Source organism: Anabrus simplex, chromosome 1 (assembly GCF_040414725.1).
Source record: "Anabrus simplex isolate iqAnaSimp1 chromosome 1, ASM4041472v1, whole genome shotgun sequence".
Taxonomy (NCBI): Eukaryota; Metazoa; Arthropoda; class Insecta; order Orthoptera; family Tettigoniidae; genus Anabrus; species Anabrus simplex.
In genome coordinates this window covers 1,520,007,799-1,520,027,059 of record NC_090265.1, presented here as the reverse complement: position 1 = coordinate 1,520,027,059, position 19,261 = coordinate 1,520,007,799, and the positions used below count along the sequence as shown (strand labels likewise).

Below are 19,261 nucleotides of genomic sequence, written 5' to 3'. Positions count from 1 at the left end.
TGCTTCACTTCATTTACATCGCGGCCTATGCGAATGATTTGAGTATGTGCGCTATCTAATTGGTTTTTTTACATGCTTATCTGTTTCCTCCTGCCTTGTTTTAAGTAAATTGACTTCATTACTTATTTTCTGAAAGTTAGTCTTAAAAGATTCATGGATGTTATCCTGAATAGAGGCTATTTTTGCTTGTGCCTGTGATAACTGACCATGAGATTCTTTAAATTCTGCCTTTAAGCTTTCAACTTCCTTAATCAATCGATGTGAGGTGGGAAAAGAAGCTTTTAAGTCTTCAACTATTTGTAGTTTAAGGTCCTGTTTTACCGTTTCTAAGTCATGGGTGAGGCGTTCGTTTATTTCCGTAAACTTAGAATTAATCTTCGCATTAGTTTCTGAGAATCTTTTTTCAATCTCAGAACCAGCTTTAGTAAGCCTATTTTCCAAATTAGCATTAACTTCGGTAAACTTGGTATTAATTACTTTAGTTACTTGTGTGATACGACTTTCTAAGTTGGCTGTAGTTGCGGTACTGGTCTCATTAATACGAGTGTTAATCTCATTAATACGAGTGTTAATCTCAGTAATACGAGATTCTAAAGTAGTACCTAACTGAGCAGTTACGGCATTGGCCTCGTTAATACGGGCTTGTAAATCAGCACCTAATTGAGCAGTTGCAGCATTGGCCTCAGTAATACGAGCTTGTAAATCAGCACCTACTTGAGCAGTTGCAGCATTGGCCTCAGTAATACGAGCTTGTAAATCAGCACCTACTTGAGCAGTTGCAGCATTGGCCTCAGTAATACGAGCTTGTAAATCAGCACCTACTTGAGCATGCGATTTGGCGATACGTTCATTTAAGCTAATCTTAAGAGCTTCAATAGCCGCTAAAATATTTTCCATTTTGATGGTAATGTATTTAAACCAAGCAACAAGAAAATCATAAATCACTTGAAAAGAATTCAGATATCACCATTATTGTCCAATGGTTAAAAGTTCATGTTCAAAGTCATTCAAACATTCTCAAAAAGAAAAATCTCCAAGACATTTAACACACAAAAATTATCCCATATCATTGATAACACTTCTTATAATAGAAGAGAAAAGTTAAATCTTGTTAGACAGTTCACTGTAATATTAATAGTTATTCCACATAAAGCACTGGAAATGTATCTGAATTAAATTACTAAGTCACACGATTTTAGTGCGATTTTGTCTATCACTGCACTTCTTAATTATTAGTAGTAATTCAAAATTGAGCTTAGAGTAGTTAAGTGTCAATTTAATGTCTACTGCACTCATAATTAAGTTCTGATATTGCTGAAGCACTAATTTCTAACTTTACTGCACTCCAAATCGGCCCCGATACGACTGGGGCGCCAATTTCTACCCCTCTCCTCTGTAACAGTAAATTTGGTACTTTGGTAGAGATGAGACGCAGGGCGTGTACCAGTCGTTGAAGTGCATACAGAGGGAGAGGGTTTTGTTTAAAAGAAATCCTAAAAACTTTTGTTTCAGAGTTTATTAAAAATTGAAATTAATATCACCTCTGTACAGCGTATACAGTTGAAAACGTTCCTCGTCTTATGGCTGGCGATGTCCCTAGATTCCGGCAGCTCCATTTTCCATAGCAGCGAACCACCATTCGTCCCCCGATGGAAGTTCTAGAAGATCTATTCGGTGTTTTGAAGATCCATGGCGTCGAGGTAGTCCTTGTAAATGGTGAACATGAATGAACATCGTTCAGCTCTGGGGCGAGTTAGTGCAAAGGCTGCTTCTGCACAGATGATAGAATGTTTATAAATGCTTTTAACAAAGTCCAAACACAAATGTCTCGGTGAAATGTCACTTAACTTTATCACGTGTCAAGTGAAAGAAACATTCACAAAATAAAGTCCACTCGGAACTGATTGTCCAGTTTAAAGTTACTTAAAGTTTGTTGCACCTATGACAACATGAAGTAAGTTCATTGAAGCACTGTTCAATTTAAATGAAATAAAGATGTTCCGCTCGTGAATCAAACTCGTTCACGTGTTGAAACCAAAAGACGAAATTAACTGAGTACTGACAGTCCTTGGTTCGACTGTCCATAAACTAAATGTACACTGTTCATTAGAATGGAAATGCACTGTTCATTAGAATGGAAATGCACTGTTCATTAGAATGGAAATGCACTGTTCATTAAAATGGAAATGCACTGTTCATTAAAATAGAGATGCGCTGTTCACACCTGCACAGTTCACAGTTCATGACCACAGCTTGCGGATTGGTAAATTAAATTTGGATTAAACACAGTTTATAACTTAAAGTATCGAGTCCTCGGCAAGGAGCAATCAGATTCAAGTCCATAAAATTTCAATTTCGAACACTCGAAAATGTTTGCGGGTCTCGGACACTCGTATAGAGTAACAGTCAATAAATAATGTCCAGACAATACACAATTCACCTCACGTCCTATCGGAGTAAAAGGTTGTCACAATATAAGGAAATCTGAATAAGTCCACATTCAACGTGACTATATTAAAGTCCACGAACTTGAAACTTAGCAGCGGCTTCACGCTCGATTACCGCACCCGCGAACTGACGGTGCGAATACTACAGTCTAATGTGCTTATAGAAATCCCGGCCACGAACTGGTATCACATTCTGCAGCGCACTGCTGCTCACTATAACATGCTGCAATACACACTCACATTCACTGATCTGCTGAGCGAAGCAGCACGTATTTATATTTGATCCGAAACTCGTAGAACATTCTACATCAATCCAGGTTTCGTAGTGCAGCGAGGCATGCTGTGACGTCACCCGCTCACTACGTCACCCGCGCGCAGCTGTCGCTCGCTGTCGAGTTAGTTCTTCGTAAGCGTTCCGGAGCATAACACGTAAGTTTAAGATTTTCATAACGGGGACTTAGTCTGTACCGCCGTTACCGGTACAGTACGTTCTTCAGGTTTTCAGCATATGTCAAAATCTTGTGGGTTAGCTTTGAAAACGATAGTCTGTGAACATGTCCATAGAATTTCAGTCTTTGTTTCCTGACGTCTGCGGCAAGGTTGGACAGTCTTTCTGTAGCTTTGCATGATTTGAGTCTATACCCTTCTTCTTTTTTCTCTGGGCTCAGAATTTTCCTCAAGATCTTCCTTTCCTCCTTCAAGATGTTTTCCAGATCACTTTTGTTATTTACCAAGATTTCACTTGCATACAGCACTTCAGGTTTAGTTACTGTTATTATAATGTTTGAATTTTGTGTGTATGGACATGCATTTGTTGTTGTAGATGCCACGGGTTCTCCAATATGCTCTTTTGAGTTTTTGTAATCAAACTTTTTGTGCTACCTTTTCCAACCCTGTTGGTTCTAGGATCTCACTGAGATATTTAAAGTGTGGGACTCGTTTGATCTGCCCATATTTTGTTTGTAATTCCTGAATGTCAAATTTAGTGCATTATTATAACTACAAAAAGACTAGACAATGCTGTGAGATGGACAGCAGACAATGGTATGATGCTAAATGGGATGAAATGTCAGGTTGTAAGTTTCACCAAGAGGCAAACTCCTCTCACTTTTAATTACTGTGCTGATGGGGATCACTGTAAGTGTAAGTACCTAGGTGTTAATATAAGAAATGATCTTAATTGGGGTAATCATGTCAACGAGGTTGTGAAGAATGGTTACAGATCTCTTCACATGGTTGTGAAGGTATTTAGGGGTTGTAGTAAGAATGTAAAGAAGAGGGCATATACATTTCAGGTAAGACCCCAGTTAGAGTAGAGTTCTGGTGTATGGGACCTGCACCAGGAGTTTTCTGCCCCCCAAAATTTATCTTAGTGGGACAGAGTGCCATTTTGCCCCCCCCCCAAATATCCTCCTAGATGCTAAGTCCCCTTAAAACGTGGAGTTTGCTAGTATTGGGAGGGTGCTAAGACATTAAATCTGGAGAAGGTGGTAGATAGTTTTATATCAAGGAATGAGATTAGAAAGCAGGCATTCATTCAGAGAACTGCATTTCCCACTGGAGACTTTTCAGGCGGTACATCTGGTTGTAGAGATTTTCACATTTTGTATCATGAAATACATAATATACAGTAAGGTAATAGGATATTTATTAAGAAAATGTATTTATGAAGCAAGTTCTATTTTTCTGTTTACTTGTTAATATTATTGAAAACTCCGAACATAAGACTCGTTCAAAAATGTGTTTGAGAAACAAGCTATCTTATGCTCTGTTCTTTTCTGTTTGTTTGTGAATATTGTTATTATATAGGGATGTTTGCATTAATAGCTGTTCCTCATTTCACATGCCTGTGTTCACGTTAATTATACCCCCTGCCCCCGCGGACAATTACCCGAAGTCTGGAAAAGATCCATAGGAAAGCAGCCGGATTTATTTTGGGTAATTTCCAACAAAGGCATAGTGTTACGAAAATGTTGTAAATTTTGGGCTGGGATAACTGGGGAGTAAGGGTAAGAGATGCTTGACTAAGCAGTATGTTCCAAGCTGTGAGTCGAGAGATGGCATGGAATGACATTACTAGACGAATAAGCTTGAGCGGAGCTTTTAAAAGCAGGAAAGATCATAATATGAAATTAGAATTCAAGAGGACAAATTAGTGGTAAATATTCATTTATAGGATAAAGAGTAAGGGATTGGAATAATTATTGAAGGAAATGTTTAATAAATTTGCAAGTTCTTTGAAAACATTTAAGAAAAGGCTAGGTAAACAATTGATAGGGAATCTGCCATCTGGGTGACTACTCTAAATGTAGATGATTGACTGGTCAGTTGGTCGGTCGGTTGCATTCTTAATTTTTTGCAAAATTTATATCTGTGAATGTATATGTAATCTCATTCTATGTTTTGTGCCAAGTGAGTATAATTTCATAATCATCTATACTTACTGATGATATTTTTTGAATCCAAATAAAAAACATTGCTCTAATCCCAACCTAATTGTTTTTGTTATAGGTATCCCACTAACTCCACTGTCCAGTCCACACTGTGGTGGGTTGAGATGTCCATTAGGCCAGTGTTTAAATTCAACAGCAATCTGTAACGGTGTAGCTGACTGTGAAGACAATAGTGATGAGGATACAGAGTTCTGTTATAAGAGGAAAACATCATGTCTAGTATCATCACAATGTGGTAAGCTTAATCTCTGGTTGACATTACTGATAATAGTAAAAGATTGACCTCTACAGCTATGCATTTCAATTCTTGTACCCTGAAAGCTTTTAATATTTATGCAAGTCCTGGGACAGGCTACCCTTCTAAATCTTAGTCACAATGTACTTAAAAGTATGAACAGAATATATACACTGGATAATAGGTAAAATATTGATATTTTATTTATAAGATAAAGAATTCCTGCATTTTTGTTAATTCATTAATTTTGACAGATAAAGTATCATAATTCCTTTATAAATGGTCTTTTATTGAAAATTATCATTTTTCCAGATAGCTCATTCTTGGTTGCCAGTGTTTCACTCCAGTGTGCCAATTTGGGCACATCAGTTAGTATGTAGCTAGTATGGCTAGTGCATATAGAGCTGGTCATTGCATAAGCTATTTGGACCCAGAGGCAATGTCAATGCACTATGAGAGACTTGGTCTCTTTTACAAAAATTGATGCCTGCTAGGCCATCAGATGATATTGATTCCCATAGGGAATCTGAAATATTTGTCCTGAATTAATTCATAATTCCAATATTCCAAAATTTTGATGCCTGTTAGGCCATTAGATGATACAGATATTGATTCCCATATGGAATATTGGAATTATGAATTTACTCATTCAGGACAAACATTTCAGATTCTCCATGGGAATCAGTATCATCTGATGGCCTAGCAGGCATCAATTTCTTAGACAAAAATACCCTAACTAAATGGAAATTGCCTTCCGTTGAAAATGCAAACATTACAAGATGGTTCTTGTACTGTACTTGTCATTCACAATCACTCGCAGCACTACCAATGTAAACATGCATTCATTTGAGATGGTTGGTAAATAGTTACAAAGAGTTGACACTGTTGATTCTGGGAATGAGACTCTTGACTCCAGTGTCGACTCTCGTAATACATTAATGCCAACTTTCAGCTGTCGGCAGAACTGCATCAGTTTGCAACTTTACACCCTTCCCCTGATAACTGGGAATTTTTTTTTTTTGCTAGGGGCTTTACGTCGCGCCGACACAGATAGGTCTTATGGCGACGATGGGATAGGAAAGGCCTAGGAGTTGGAAGGAAGCGGCCGTGGCCTTAATTAAGGTACAGCCCCAGCATTTGCCTGGTGTGAAAATGGGAAACCACGGAAAACCATTTTCAGGGCTGCCGATAGTGGGATTCGAACCCACTATCTCCCGGATGCAAGCTCACAGCCGCACGCCTCTACGCGCACGCCTCTACGCGCACGCCTCTACGCGCACGCCCAACTCGCCCGGTAGGGGAATATTATTAGCCAGGAAACATTAAATGTATGGGATCATCATTATTGCATGCATTTTGGCAATATAAACTACCAACGAATGGATGTTTCCAAACTGGTATACTTCATAATATACATCACACTCACTCACTCACTCACTCCTATGAGGTGCAGGCAATAAATTAAGCACTAATACATTAAAAAAAAAAAAAAATCATGCAGTTTCTCCTGAGATTAGACATAATCTAATCATAAAAGTACCTAGTTAGTGGGATGTAAAACCAATAACATTATTATTATTATTATTATTATTATTATTATTATTATTATTATTATTATTATTATTATTATTATTATTAATTTTTTGAGCCAAAGATTGATTATGGTATTAAATTTATTGAATGAATAAAACATAGCACATGATTTTCCCAAACAGTTTTGATTTGGTCCATCACAGTGAACTTTGCCTTGCAATTCCCAAGCAAATGCAGATCTATTTTGTTTTCATTAGGAATAATGGTCTTCTTTTTATAAATTGTTAACCAGAATTTTAAACTCTTTTAAAGTAGCAAACAAAACAGGTTTGTAGTTCTGCATGTTCAGTGTTTTTATAGCCATGAGACCTCCAGTTTTATGTAGAATCCAAACCACAGGAACATGACTTCTTATTTCAAAAATCCCACATGAAATGTCTGTTATTCGAACCACGGTGAGAAGCTAGCAAGAGTGCGTCTCAGCTATCACCCCCATCCACGCAGCAACGTTGTATTTGTGTGCACCAAATACACACACTTGTAGAATAACATTGACAATAGCTATGGATTAGTAGTACACCCCCTCAGCTCAATCAAGTATGGAAATGGACCTGCATATCAACACCGGTAGTGGAAAAACATAAGCGCAGATTTCATTCTTGATTAATGCCTGCTCATAACTTGGAAGTACCTTACAATCCCTGGTGAAACACATCATTGTATCCCTCATTCGCATAACTTCAGCTATGGGACCAAATGCGTGATGTTCATTTTTGCAGCTGAATTTGCTGGATACTATACAGCCATTAGCATGTATGGGAGTTGACATCAGAGAATTTGGTAAACACTTCTTTACCATGTTTATTTTCAGTGATTTTAGTCATGTTAGATTCATACTGATTTACCCTCACTGTCTACTTATTAGTTTTCCTGGCATCAAGAAAGATGTGAACTTTAAGACCTGTAACCAATTTTTGACTTGACATGCTGAATTTTAGTCATAACATTTAGTTCATTGTCTTCATTAACAATATTTCATATTATAACACACACACAATCCCACAGAGGAAAATGAACTTTCACACGCATCATGCACAATGTGCATGGCCCTGCAATGAACATAAAGTTAGCTTGGAGTCGTGAAGCTTCATGCGAACCAACCCTGGAATTCAGAGTTGAATGAGTCTACATTCTCAATTCCAGACTTCACTTGTGCACATCACTAGCATTCACTGCACTCCTCACATCTTCTCTCTCTCTATAGTTTCCCCTTGCTTTCTCTTTCCTCTTATACCAGCAATAACTAGCGAACCTGGCTTTTTTAAGTAAATAAAATCTCATGTTAACTGAAAAAAAACTCTTTCTGAGCAGTGTTTACAGTGCTAAATAGAATATCATTATGGTGTTATTTCATGTAAAAAAACCTACCATTTATTGATTAACATGAGGAAGTTATTGTTCAGGTGCCCTATTTAAATAAAAAATTGCCTACAAAAATGGAAAGGAGTGACAAAGACTTTTGTGAACTGGAAGATGGGTAATTCCATGCCAAATTAACATGATTTTTATACCTCTATATTTTAGATTGTAGTGACATTTGGTATACTGCATACTGTGATCAGTATAAATAAACTAAGAAAGTATTGAATCAATATACCAACCAGACCTTTAAATTTGCTCATTTTTTTCCAAAAAATATACATCAGACATGGTTTAAAATTGCATTTGCTACTTTTATAATTGAGATGGAAAGCTGGAAAAGGCCTCATTTTAAGTATATTTTTATGGCCTTTTATGTGACATATAATAGGAGTTTAAATAATATTGTTCCGAGGTATCTGTGGAACAGCAGAGGTGAAAGAAGGTGCGGGGGTGAACAGGTCTCAGGCTACGAAATTAAAGTTAATTTAAAATTTAACAAGGTTATATTTTCTTTGCAAAATCAAGAAATAACAAGTATGGCAGGTACAGAGTAGCAAGGCAACAAAAGTACAATTACAGTATTTACCGGATTTGGGCTTCGAGCCCCGAACTCACAATTCTTGGGCAATTAGCCCAACTTTACTCCAAAATAAGTTTTAACAGAGGGGCAGAAAACCCCATTCATGCCCAGGAGCACTTGCTCCAAATTACACAGAAAAAGCCTCCTCGAGGCATACAACACTCAATTTTCAAGAAAGGGCCACTCGCTCTCAAACTTTAAGCCTATCAAAGGCCACACCAAACTCCACCTTCAAGTTGTCCTTTAAGGACATAAATACAGGGGTAAAATACCCAACCTACTGAGGCCTATTAAGTGAGAAAAGGTTAATTACATGGCCTCTAAAATACCAATTTGAGAGGAGGCGATCTGCACTCCTAATACATTTTGTTTAAAACCTAATCTGGCTCTAGGCCACTAATGCAAGGGCTAATCCCATACTAAAGAGGTGACTTTAGAAAGAAACAATTTACATTACGTTAAGGAAGAATCGGTTGTGAAAAATAAGTTCACCTCAAAACAATATGAGTGGGAGCACGAGAGGGTTAAGCACTCTCTATCACCAAATTGTAGCTTTAAAAGAGAATAGATGCTAAGAGTCTTTACATTTTAGGGAAAGGTTACATGGCGGAAACGCTTCGGACCCGCCCCGAGAGTTAAACTGCTGAGCTAGCAAGAAAAGAAGTTATTAAACGGCCATTACCTTGTTGTTGAACTGCTGCCCGAAGAAAGAGGCGCTTCCCGCCCCCTGCTACGTACTTTACACCTTGAAAGCTGGTACAGAAGTGGCGCAGAGACCCGAAAATCAGCAGTTTATATACTCTCGTGGAAAGTTCGAGGCGTTTCAGAAATGAGAACACCCGCCCACAAAAACTTTATTGGCTAGGGTTAAGCAAGATATTCAAGTTGGAGAAGATACACCTGATTGGTCAGAAATTAATTAAAGAAATTCGGGATTGGCTAAATTCAAAACCAGGGGAAAGAAAGGGTTATACAGCCAACTTAAACAATAACAGAAAGAAATTTAACAAGGAACAAACTTTTGAAATAAAAATTTCTCCAAAAAAACAGTTCTTTCACTTCGCACTAGGGTGCACCATTGTAGTTCTTCAGTAGTGTCCTCTAGAAGAGAAAGTTCACACTTCTTACTACAGGTAAAACAAAATACATCGAAAACGACCCAGTTCAGAAACTCCAAAATTTCCAAGTAGTGACATCTTCTGAGAAACTTGAAAATTAACACCTTAGATAAAGTTCAGACTTCCTCCAGAAGGGGAGTTTCAACTGGCGCAAAGTTTGAATTAGCAGCGTGGAGGTGTACCGCCCGGTACAGACCCCCCCCCCCCCAAAAGTCCCTCCAGGGGTGACACATGAAATTGTTTGAAAACAAGGTCCAAGTTATGATGTTGCTATGGAGATTAATTGCAGAAGCATTTATAAAAATTGTCTAAATTTGGTTTGATCCAGGTTCAAAATTCTTGTAGTAACTGTTGAAGTAATGTCTTTATGTTTGTAGAAGTTGAATTCAGGAGGAAAAACTTTAAATTCTCGAAAGAGAAGAAAATTTTTTTAAGTCCACCAGATATTGAATTAAAATCCAAAAAGGTAATAATTGTTGATGTGAAACGTCCATGTAACTGACTAAATATATCAGTTGCCGATGACTTTGACGGCCAGGCCAGCCGCCGCTGCTTGAGTCCAGAGGAGGCCGCTCGGACCCCTCAAGTACCCTGAGATACCGCTCGCCCGCACTATGAGAGGAGTAGTGGAGTTGAAGCACGCCGCGCCCGCGGCGAACATGCAGGTCGCGGGCCATTACAGGTTGTGCGCCGCACATCAGCCTTGGCCGGGAGGAGGACTCCGGCTCGCCGTACACAGGTTGGCCTCACTGGGGAAAGGCGGGCCCGTACCCAGCCTCAGGAGCGGTACGGCGCCGCGGTGCTGCGGGGGCACTGAAACATTAAGGCTAGGCGGCAGAATTTTGTTGGACCATCATCTTTTTTGAGGGCACAGGTTTTGTGGAGAGGTTGAGGGGCCAGCGGCGTGCAGATATTCATGGCATTTATAAGCCACTGTGTGTTGTGGAGCAGGAGATGGGAGCGTGGTAATGGCCGTGGCAAGGACAGGGTGGCAGTTTAACAGTGCGGGGAAGGTTTACAATAAATAATTACACACAAAGAAAACAGATTCCAAGAGCAGAAGGCCTTAAAAGTGACACCCCTCAAAAAAAAAAAAAATAACCTTCCTATTTCTTTCAAAATTATATGAAGCAAGTTAACACAGAAATTACACCGGTTTCACCTGTGACAGGTGAACCCTAAATATCCTCTCGGTGGCTGGATTGCTTAACAATAAGGTAACGGGAGTAAGGAAATCGAGAATGATACACGGCCCATGAAATCTGGGGGCAAGCTTGCCCGCGGGAACAAAATTCTTGACCATTACCTGGTCACCTACCTTCAAATGGGTGGGTCTCCGTCCACGATCGTATCTTTCCCTAACCTTTTCATGAGACACCTTAAGATTGGCTTTAGCCTTCTTCCAAAGATCTTTAATGTTATCTGGGTCTATTGTCTCAGGTAGAATGTCACTCAGAGACCAGAGGTTAGAGAGCGGCGTGTTGGGAACGAACTTGAACATCAGCGAAGCTGGAGTAAACTTGTGAGATTCATGAACCGCCAAATTCAAAGCAAAAGCTAACCAATGCAGGGACGTGTCCCACCTAGAATGATCTTCATGATGATAGGCAATAAGCGCGGACCTGAGATTACGATTAACCCGTTCAGCCAGAGATGGTTGAGGGTAATAAGCAGAAGTAGTCACATGAGAGATGGACAGGTCAAAGCAGAATTTACGAATTAGATTAGATGTAAAAGCCTTAGCATTATCAGATACAATATATTGACATGGACCAAAAGAAGCAAAGATAGAATTTAGACAAGTAATGGTGGACTGAGCGGTAGCCAGCTTAGTCGGAAATAACCAGGAAAATCTTATAAAACCATCTACACATACAAAGATGAACTTGTTGGCATTTCCCTTTGACTGGGGGAAGGGTCCTACATAATCAATATACAGGCGTTCCATGGGGCGCGACGCTTGATGAGAAGACAACAGGCCTACCTTGGTGGACATGGTTGGTTTACTAAGCAAACAGAATTTACAAGCCTTAACTAGTTCACGGATTTCACCGTCCATACCCTTCCAGATGAACCTTTCACGAATCTTTTCACGAGTTTTAAAGATTCCAAGATGCCCCCCTAATGGGGTCTCATGATAGTACTTGAAGATCATAGGTACAAGAACAGCTGGAACGACAACTTTCATCATCTTATCATGCCTCGATGGGCAACATAAAACACCATTCCTCAGTACATAAGGGACGACATGTTCCCCAGAAGAAAGGGTTTCCATTATCGGAGCCAGCGTCGGATCTTCATGTTGGTATTTCTCGATATCCCTAAAGAGCATGGGAGCATCTGTTAAGATGGCATTAACATCAAATAGTATGGACTCGGGAGGTGATGAACTGTCGACCGGTTCATGGGTCTCAACGTCGTTGGAAAACATACGGCTGAGTCCATCAGCAACAACATTTTCGGTACCTCTGATATGCCTGACATTGAATTGGAAGGCAGAAATACGGATGGCCCAACGGGCTATACGACCAGTACGACGCGGCCTACCTAAGACCCAGCTTAAAGCTTGATTATCTGTCTCCAGGTCGAATTTGACATGTTCCAGATAGAGACGGAACTTTTCTAAGGCAAATAAGACTGCCAAACCTTCGAGCTCATAGATGGAATACTTGGCTTCTTGAGCCGATAGAGTCCTAGATGCATAGGCGATGGGTCGCCTCCCTAGTTCAGTCTCTTGAAGAAGGACTGCAGCTACCGCCGCCGACGACGCGTCGGTTTGGACGATGAATTTCTTTGAGAAATCAGGCATAGCAAGGACAGGGGCATTACAGAGAGCTAATTTAAGATCTTCAAAAGCGGCTTGTTGAGAAGGTCCCCACTCAAATTTGATGCCTTTCCTACGAAGAAGGTTCAAGGGCGCCGCTCTATTAGCGAAGTTAGGAATAAACTTCCTGAAGAAATTCACCATTCCAATGAACCTGGCGATACCTTTGATGTCCTTAGGAGGTTTAAAATCACGGATGGCCTGTGTTCTAGAATGATCGACTGCAACACCATCAGGTGAGACAATATGCCCTAGGAATGACATAGAGGGCTTAGCAAAGGCAACCTTGGACAACTTAACAGTTAACCCAGCCTAACGAAGGCGATTGAGAACTTCTCGCAGATGATCTAGATGTTCTTCAAAGGTCTCCGAAAATACGACGACATCATCCAGGTAGTGATACAAGTACTCAAATTTGATGTCGGAGAAGACCCTATCTAGCAGTCTAGTGAGTACAGCTGCTCCCGTGGGGAGCCTGAAAGGCACACGGTTGTATTTGTACAAATTCCAATCCGTGGCAAACGCTGTAAGGTGTTTAGACTCTTCCGCTAAGGGAATTTGATTATAGGCCTGATTCAGGTCCAAGATAGTAAAGATCTTGGCCTTACGAAACCATGAAAAACAAGAATGAAAGTCAGGAAGGGGCACAGATTGCAACACCACCTTCCGATTGAGAGCCCTATAATCAATGACAGGCCTGAAGCCACCTTGGGGTTTCGGGACTAGAAAAATATTACAAGATATTAGAATCATTCCGTATTGACGGTTTTCACTTTACAATGGCGAAAAATGAAAGTATCCTCCTATTCAATACATCATATATTCCGTCATTAGACGGAGTAAACAAGTTCAGACATGTTTCGGCTCGTTTGAGCCATCTTCAGGGAAAAAATTAGGGGGGTTGGAATAATTTACATAATATGAGTTGAAAAAATGCTAAAAAACATAATGAAAGCGCAAATGAAAAAACAAACAAAAGAGAGCCTAGACGGAAACAAAATAGCACAAATATACAATATTTACATCAATATGCAGAGCAAAAAACAACTTATTGTGACAAAATTCAGTGAAACAGGTGTTAATTTGAAATCATAATTGATACTAAAAACTGCGTTAACCTAAGAAACAAGGGAATGAGAAAACAAATGATGCAGATGGAAATGAATAATAGTAGCACATGGTGAGGTTGTGGACCTCATAGTTTACAAATTATTAGTTTATAAAAACGACAAAACAGTTTGAAATCGCTGTCAAAATCCTAGTGGAAACCCATCACATAAAATTGGTCAGGAGGAGAGCGGGAGCAAACATTTTGAGAGAAACCAAGCCTGAATTAACCTGCAGGCGAAAAGCCTGTGATAAGGAGAAAAAACACCTTAAATTTAAGGCTTCAGAAATAGCAGCATTCTTAATATCTTCTCAATCTAGCGGTCCCTTTCTTCATTATTGTTTCATAATGTTGGCTGGTGTTTTGCCTTATTATAGAGGGCCGCATATAAAAATATGAGAAGCTGTGTTAGGTAGAAGACAGATGCATAGTAAATTGTAGTAATCTAGTGGAAACCGTCAATGAAGTTCTAATCTGTAATGGAAAAAATGAGGTTGTATGAGAAACATGGGTTGATAAGTAAAAAGTGTGGAATGGTTGTGAAGAAAGCTTAAACTTACGGTGTGCAGTAGGTGGTTGTCCTCTCTAGTGGCCTGGCTTTCTCAAAGTAACGGTCTCATTCGCGTGATCGAGTCTATTGTTGGTTCGGCTGTGTCTGCTAGGATGGAAGGAGCGGAGGGGGAAGGGGAGGTACAGGGCTGGTTTGAGGAAGGGAGGGGTGTTGAGTTGGAGAGATGGAGGTGGGTTTGTTTGGCAAATATAAAGAATGAATGTTTCAAGAGGATGTTAGTTTACTCGCTGACTTCTAAAGCTCGAATGGTGTGGCCTTCTTAAAGTGACGGTCTCGGTCGCGTGATCGAGTCTATTGTTGGTTGGCTGTGTTTGTTAGGTTGGAAGGAGCGGAGGGGGAAGGGAGGTGCAGGGCTGGTTTGAGGAAGGGAGGGGATGTTGAGTTGGGGAGATGGAGGTGGGTTTGTTTGGCAAATATAAGGAATGAATGTTTCAAGAGGATGTTAGTTTACTCGCTGACTTCTAAAACTCGAATGGTGTGGCCTTCTTAAAGTGACGGTCTCGGTCGCGTGATCGAGTCTATTGTTGGTTGGCTGTATTTGCTAGGTTGGAAGGAGTGGAGGGGGAGGGTAAATTATTATGTAAATTATTCCAACCCCCCTAATTTTTTCACTGAAGATGGCTCAAACGAGCCGAAACATGTCTGAACTTGTTTACTCCGTCTAATGACGGAATATATGATGTATTGAATAGGAGGATACTTTCATTTTTCGCCATTGTAAAGTGTAAACTAGAAAAATAGGCGAAGAATACGCCGACTTAGAGGGCCTAATAATACCATCCTTCAACATCTGATCGATGATTTCTTTCAGAGCCTTCATTTTAGGTGGAGATAGCCTATATGGTGGAAAACGGACAGGAATCGAATCTGTGACCTCAATTTTGTATTCAATAAGGTCAGTAACACCAAGAGTATCAGAGAACACCTCTGGAAACGACTGACACAGCTTACGAATACTATCAGCCTGCTCCTCAGGTAGATGTCTAAGGTCTAACAATATCTCATCCTGGGTAGGCGAAATAGATGAACATGATGCAGAATTACATTTCAATAATGGAATTTTACCATTAGATGCAAATTTGAAAGTGCACGACCTACTCTGAAGATCGAGCACAAGACCAGTGTGAGAAATGAAGTCAGCTCCCAATATAATGGGGCAAGACAAGTGCTTGGCCACAAACAATTTAATTTTCCATGTAAATTTAAAAATGCGGATTTTGACATTTACAGAACCTAGAATTTCTAATGGAGATGAATTAGCCGAAACATATTGAACAGGAGATGAGCCATAGTCAGATAGTTTACAAACAGATTTCAATTTTGAATACCATTCAGCCGAAATAATAGAACAAACGCTGCCTGAATCTAATAGAGCAGTTACAGGTTCATTATTTAGCTCAATTTTAAGAAAAGGAACAGGTGCGGGGGTATCTGCCGCAATCCTCAGACATTCTTTGGGGCACTCAACAGATGAATTTGAGGACTGAATTTTCCCTGAATTTACGACCTGTTTACCAGGGGCTGAGCCTCGGGAAGAGGGACTAATCGACTCAGCCGAAGCCACTAGTCATTTTTTATTATTGGCATTGGTGGAATTTGCACCAGAAGTTGAGCAGGAGGGGGTGCTATTCGAATTTGGGCAATTCTTGGCGATATGTGAGAAAGCCCCACATTTAAAACAGCCTGGTGATGAGCCAGCTCCATTATTTGCCCTACTAGATTTGATCAATGGACACTTATTGCGAAGATGGTCAGGTGACCCGCAAGCATAGCATTTACAAGGTGTGACAGGTCGGCGAGGTGGAGGTCGAGGATTACCAAAAGAAGGAGGAGGTTCTTTCGCGACATGCAAGGAATCGGCGTATCTAACTCCTTCCGCTGAGACAGCCAATGCTTCAAGTTCAGAGAAAGTTTGCGGGCACGCCGCAAAACACAAATATGACCTATAGGATGGTGAGATACCTTCCACAATAGCTTGTACGATCTGATCCTCCGGGAAGTGAAGAGCAAACACCCTAGTATAGAACTTAATATCTTGGATGAAATCTGCCAAGTTTTCATCCAACCGTTGTGCACGATAATAGTACTTCTGAATAAGGGAGGACCTTGCCCTAGCCGGGATGAAGTTAGCTAACAAGTGGACGTGGAAGTCCTCAATAGATGATTGCTCGGCAGTGGCTCTTACTATTTTATCTGAGAGAATACCAATCGCATAGGGATAGATGATTTGCAAAATCTGACATGGAGAAAGAGAAAAAACAAGGGCATGATCCTGGAACTCAACTAAAAACCTTAAGAATGAAATAACTTCACTGGTAGTGTTAACAGAAAATTTAGAGATACCTCTAAGCAACATTGCTAATGGGTGAGGCAAGCTGCTGAACCCAGGTGACATAGTAGGTAAAGATTTAAGTGGCAAGGATGTCAATTCAGAACGTACATTATTCAATGAGGTTCGGCGTTCAGACTCGTTGTCCAATGGGGCAGAGGTTGTTTGAGCTGCAACGGTTTTCCTATTGACGTCTCCCTTAGGAGGCTCTTCCTCGCTACCTACATTCACCGTGACGGGTTGATCAGTTTTGGGAGGAACTTCCCCAGTTAACAATTGGGTAACTTTACTGGACAATTCAGAAAGATTTTCGAGAACCATACTAGCTTCCTTCCTCTGAACGTCATTCAACTTCAGAGACAACAGATCGTTAACTCTATTTGAAAAATGAAATAGCCTGGCTTGCACACGCTTAATTTGATTAGGAGAAGGATCATTTTCTTCAAAAAAACTAACTACAGATGCTAGCTCAGTAGTATTGTCAGTGATCGTGGAAAGAGAGTCGTCAATTTCTTTCTCTCCCAAAGTGGGGATGGAAATGGGCAAATCAAGGGACTCTCTAAGCTTATTTGTGTCTACCGCAACCGTGCCTCCAGATTGCACATTTCTAATAGTTAACTCATAGATCAACTCCTCCTTGCGCAAATAGTTAAGATGGAGAACATCGCGAGGGCCGGGCATGATGACAGAACAATTTTGAAAAAGGTAAAAGTAAAAATTCCAGCAAGTGAGAAAATAGTTAGAGTTGTAATCAAAGCAATGTTTAGCCGTCAAAAGGGGCTAAATTGAGACCCATTCAACCACGCTCTGCTACCACTTGTTCCGAGGTATCTGTGGAACAGCAGAGGTGAAAGAAGGTGCGGGGGTGAACAGGTCTCAGGCTACAAAATTAAAGTTAATTTAAAATTTAACAAGGTTATATTTTCTTTGCAAAATCAAGAAATAACAAGTATGGCAGGTACAGAGTAGCAAGGCAACAAAAGTACAATTACAGTATTTACCGGATTTGGGCTTCGAGCCCCGAACTCACAATTCTTGGGCAATTAGCCCAACTTTACTCCAAAATAAGTTTTAACAGAGGGGTAGAAAACCCCATTCATGCCCAGGAGCACTTGCTCCAAATTACACAGAAAAAGCCTCCTCGAGGCATACAACACTCAATTTTCAAGAAAGAGCCACTCGCTTTCAAACTTTAAGCCTATCAAAGGCCACACCAAACTCCACCTTCAAGTTGTCCTCTAAGGACATAAACACAGGGGTAAAATACCCAACCTACTGAGGCCTATTAAGTGAGAAAAGGTTAATTACATGGCCTCTAAAATACCAATTTGAGAGGAGGCGATCTGCACTCCTAATACATTTTGTTTAAAACCTAATCTGGCTCTAGGCCGCTAATGCAAGGGCTAATCCCATACTAAAGAGGTGACTTTAGAAAGAAACAATTTACATTACGTTAAGGAAGAATCGGTTGTGAAAAATAAGTTCACCTCAAAACAATATGAGTGGGAGCTCGAGAGGGTTAAGCACTCTCTATCACCAAATTGTAGCTTTAAAAGAGAATAGATGCTAAGAGTCTTTACATTTTAGGGAAAGGTTACATGGCGGAAACGCTTCGGACCCGCCCCGAGAGTTAAACTGCTGAGCTAGCAAGAAAAGAAGTTATTAAACGGCCATTACCTTGTTGTTGAACTGCTGCCCGAAGAAAGAGGCGCTTCCCGCCCCCTGCTACGTACTTTACACCTTGAAAGCTGGTACAGAAGTGGCGCAGAGACCCGAAAATCAGCAGTTTATATACTCTCGTGGAAAGTTCGAGGCGTTTCAGAAATGAGAACACCCGCCCACAAAAACTTTATTGGCTAGGGTTAAGCAAGATATTCAAGTTGGAGAAGATACACCTGATTGGTCAGAAATTAATTAAAGAAATTCGGGATTGGCTAAATTCAAAACCAGGGGAAAGAAAGGGTTATACAGCCAACTTAAACAATAACAGAAAGAAATTTAACAAGGAACAAACTTTTGAAATAAAAATTTCTCCAAAAAAACAGTTCTTTCACTTCGCACTAGGGTGCACCATTGTAGTTCTTCAGTAGTGTCCTCTAGAAGAGAAAGTTCACACTTCTTACTACAGGTAAAACAAAATACATCGAAAACGACCCAGTTCAGAAACTCCAAAATTTCCAAGTAGTGTCATCTTATGAGAAACTTGAAAATTAACACCTTAGATAAAGTTCAGACTTCCTCCAGAAGGGGAGTTTCAACTGGCGCAAAGTTTGAATTAGCGGCGTGGAGGTGTACCGCCCGGTACAAATATATTTCAAAATTGAGTTAAATTTTTATTTTAACAAGAAGCCACACTTTAAAAACGTTGATAGTAATGCTAAAAATTCTTCATACTTTTGTTAACAAATCCTGAAATCCTCTAAAAGTTTTATCTTGGGATTGCAATGGGTTCATATGCTTGCTACAAGGGCTTTAATTTTGAAATATATGCCACTGAAAGGAAACTAGCACCATTTATGCTTGTCATTATTTTTATCTGTGATGTCTTCAGTGTACATTTGTGTTACAACTTACAATTCTGTGGCAAAAAGCCAGAAGTTGATTTGTCAGAAAATGAAACTAAAAAGGAAATGAAATTCAA

The 19,261-nt window shown here is 40.0% G+C and overlaps 1 protein-coding gene across 1 annotated transcript in view; it reads left to right on the top strand.

The window, feature by feature from the left end:
- The window catches only part of ndl (serine protease nudel), a 437,329-nt gene that overhangs the window by 362,919 nt on the left and 55,149 nt on the right, over positions 1–19,261 (top strand). The window contains exon 20 of the mRNA XM_067138020.2: positions 4,959–5,135. Within this exon, the coding sequence (XP_066994121.2) occupies positions 4,959–5,135 (177 nt within the window). The remainder of the gene's footprint in view (positions 1–4,958; positions 5,136–19,261) is intronic.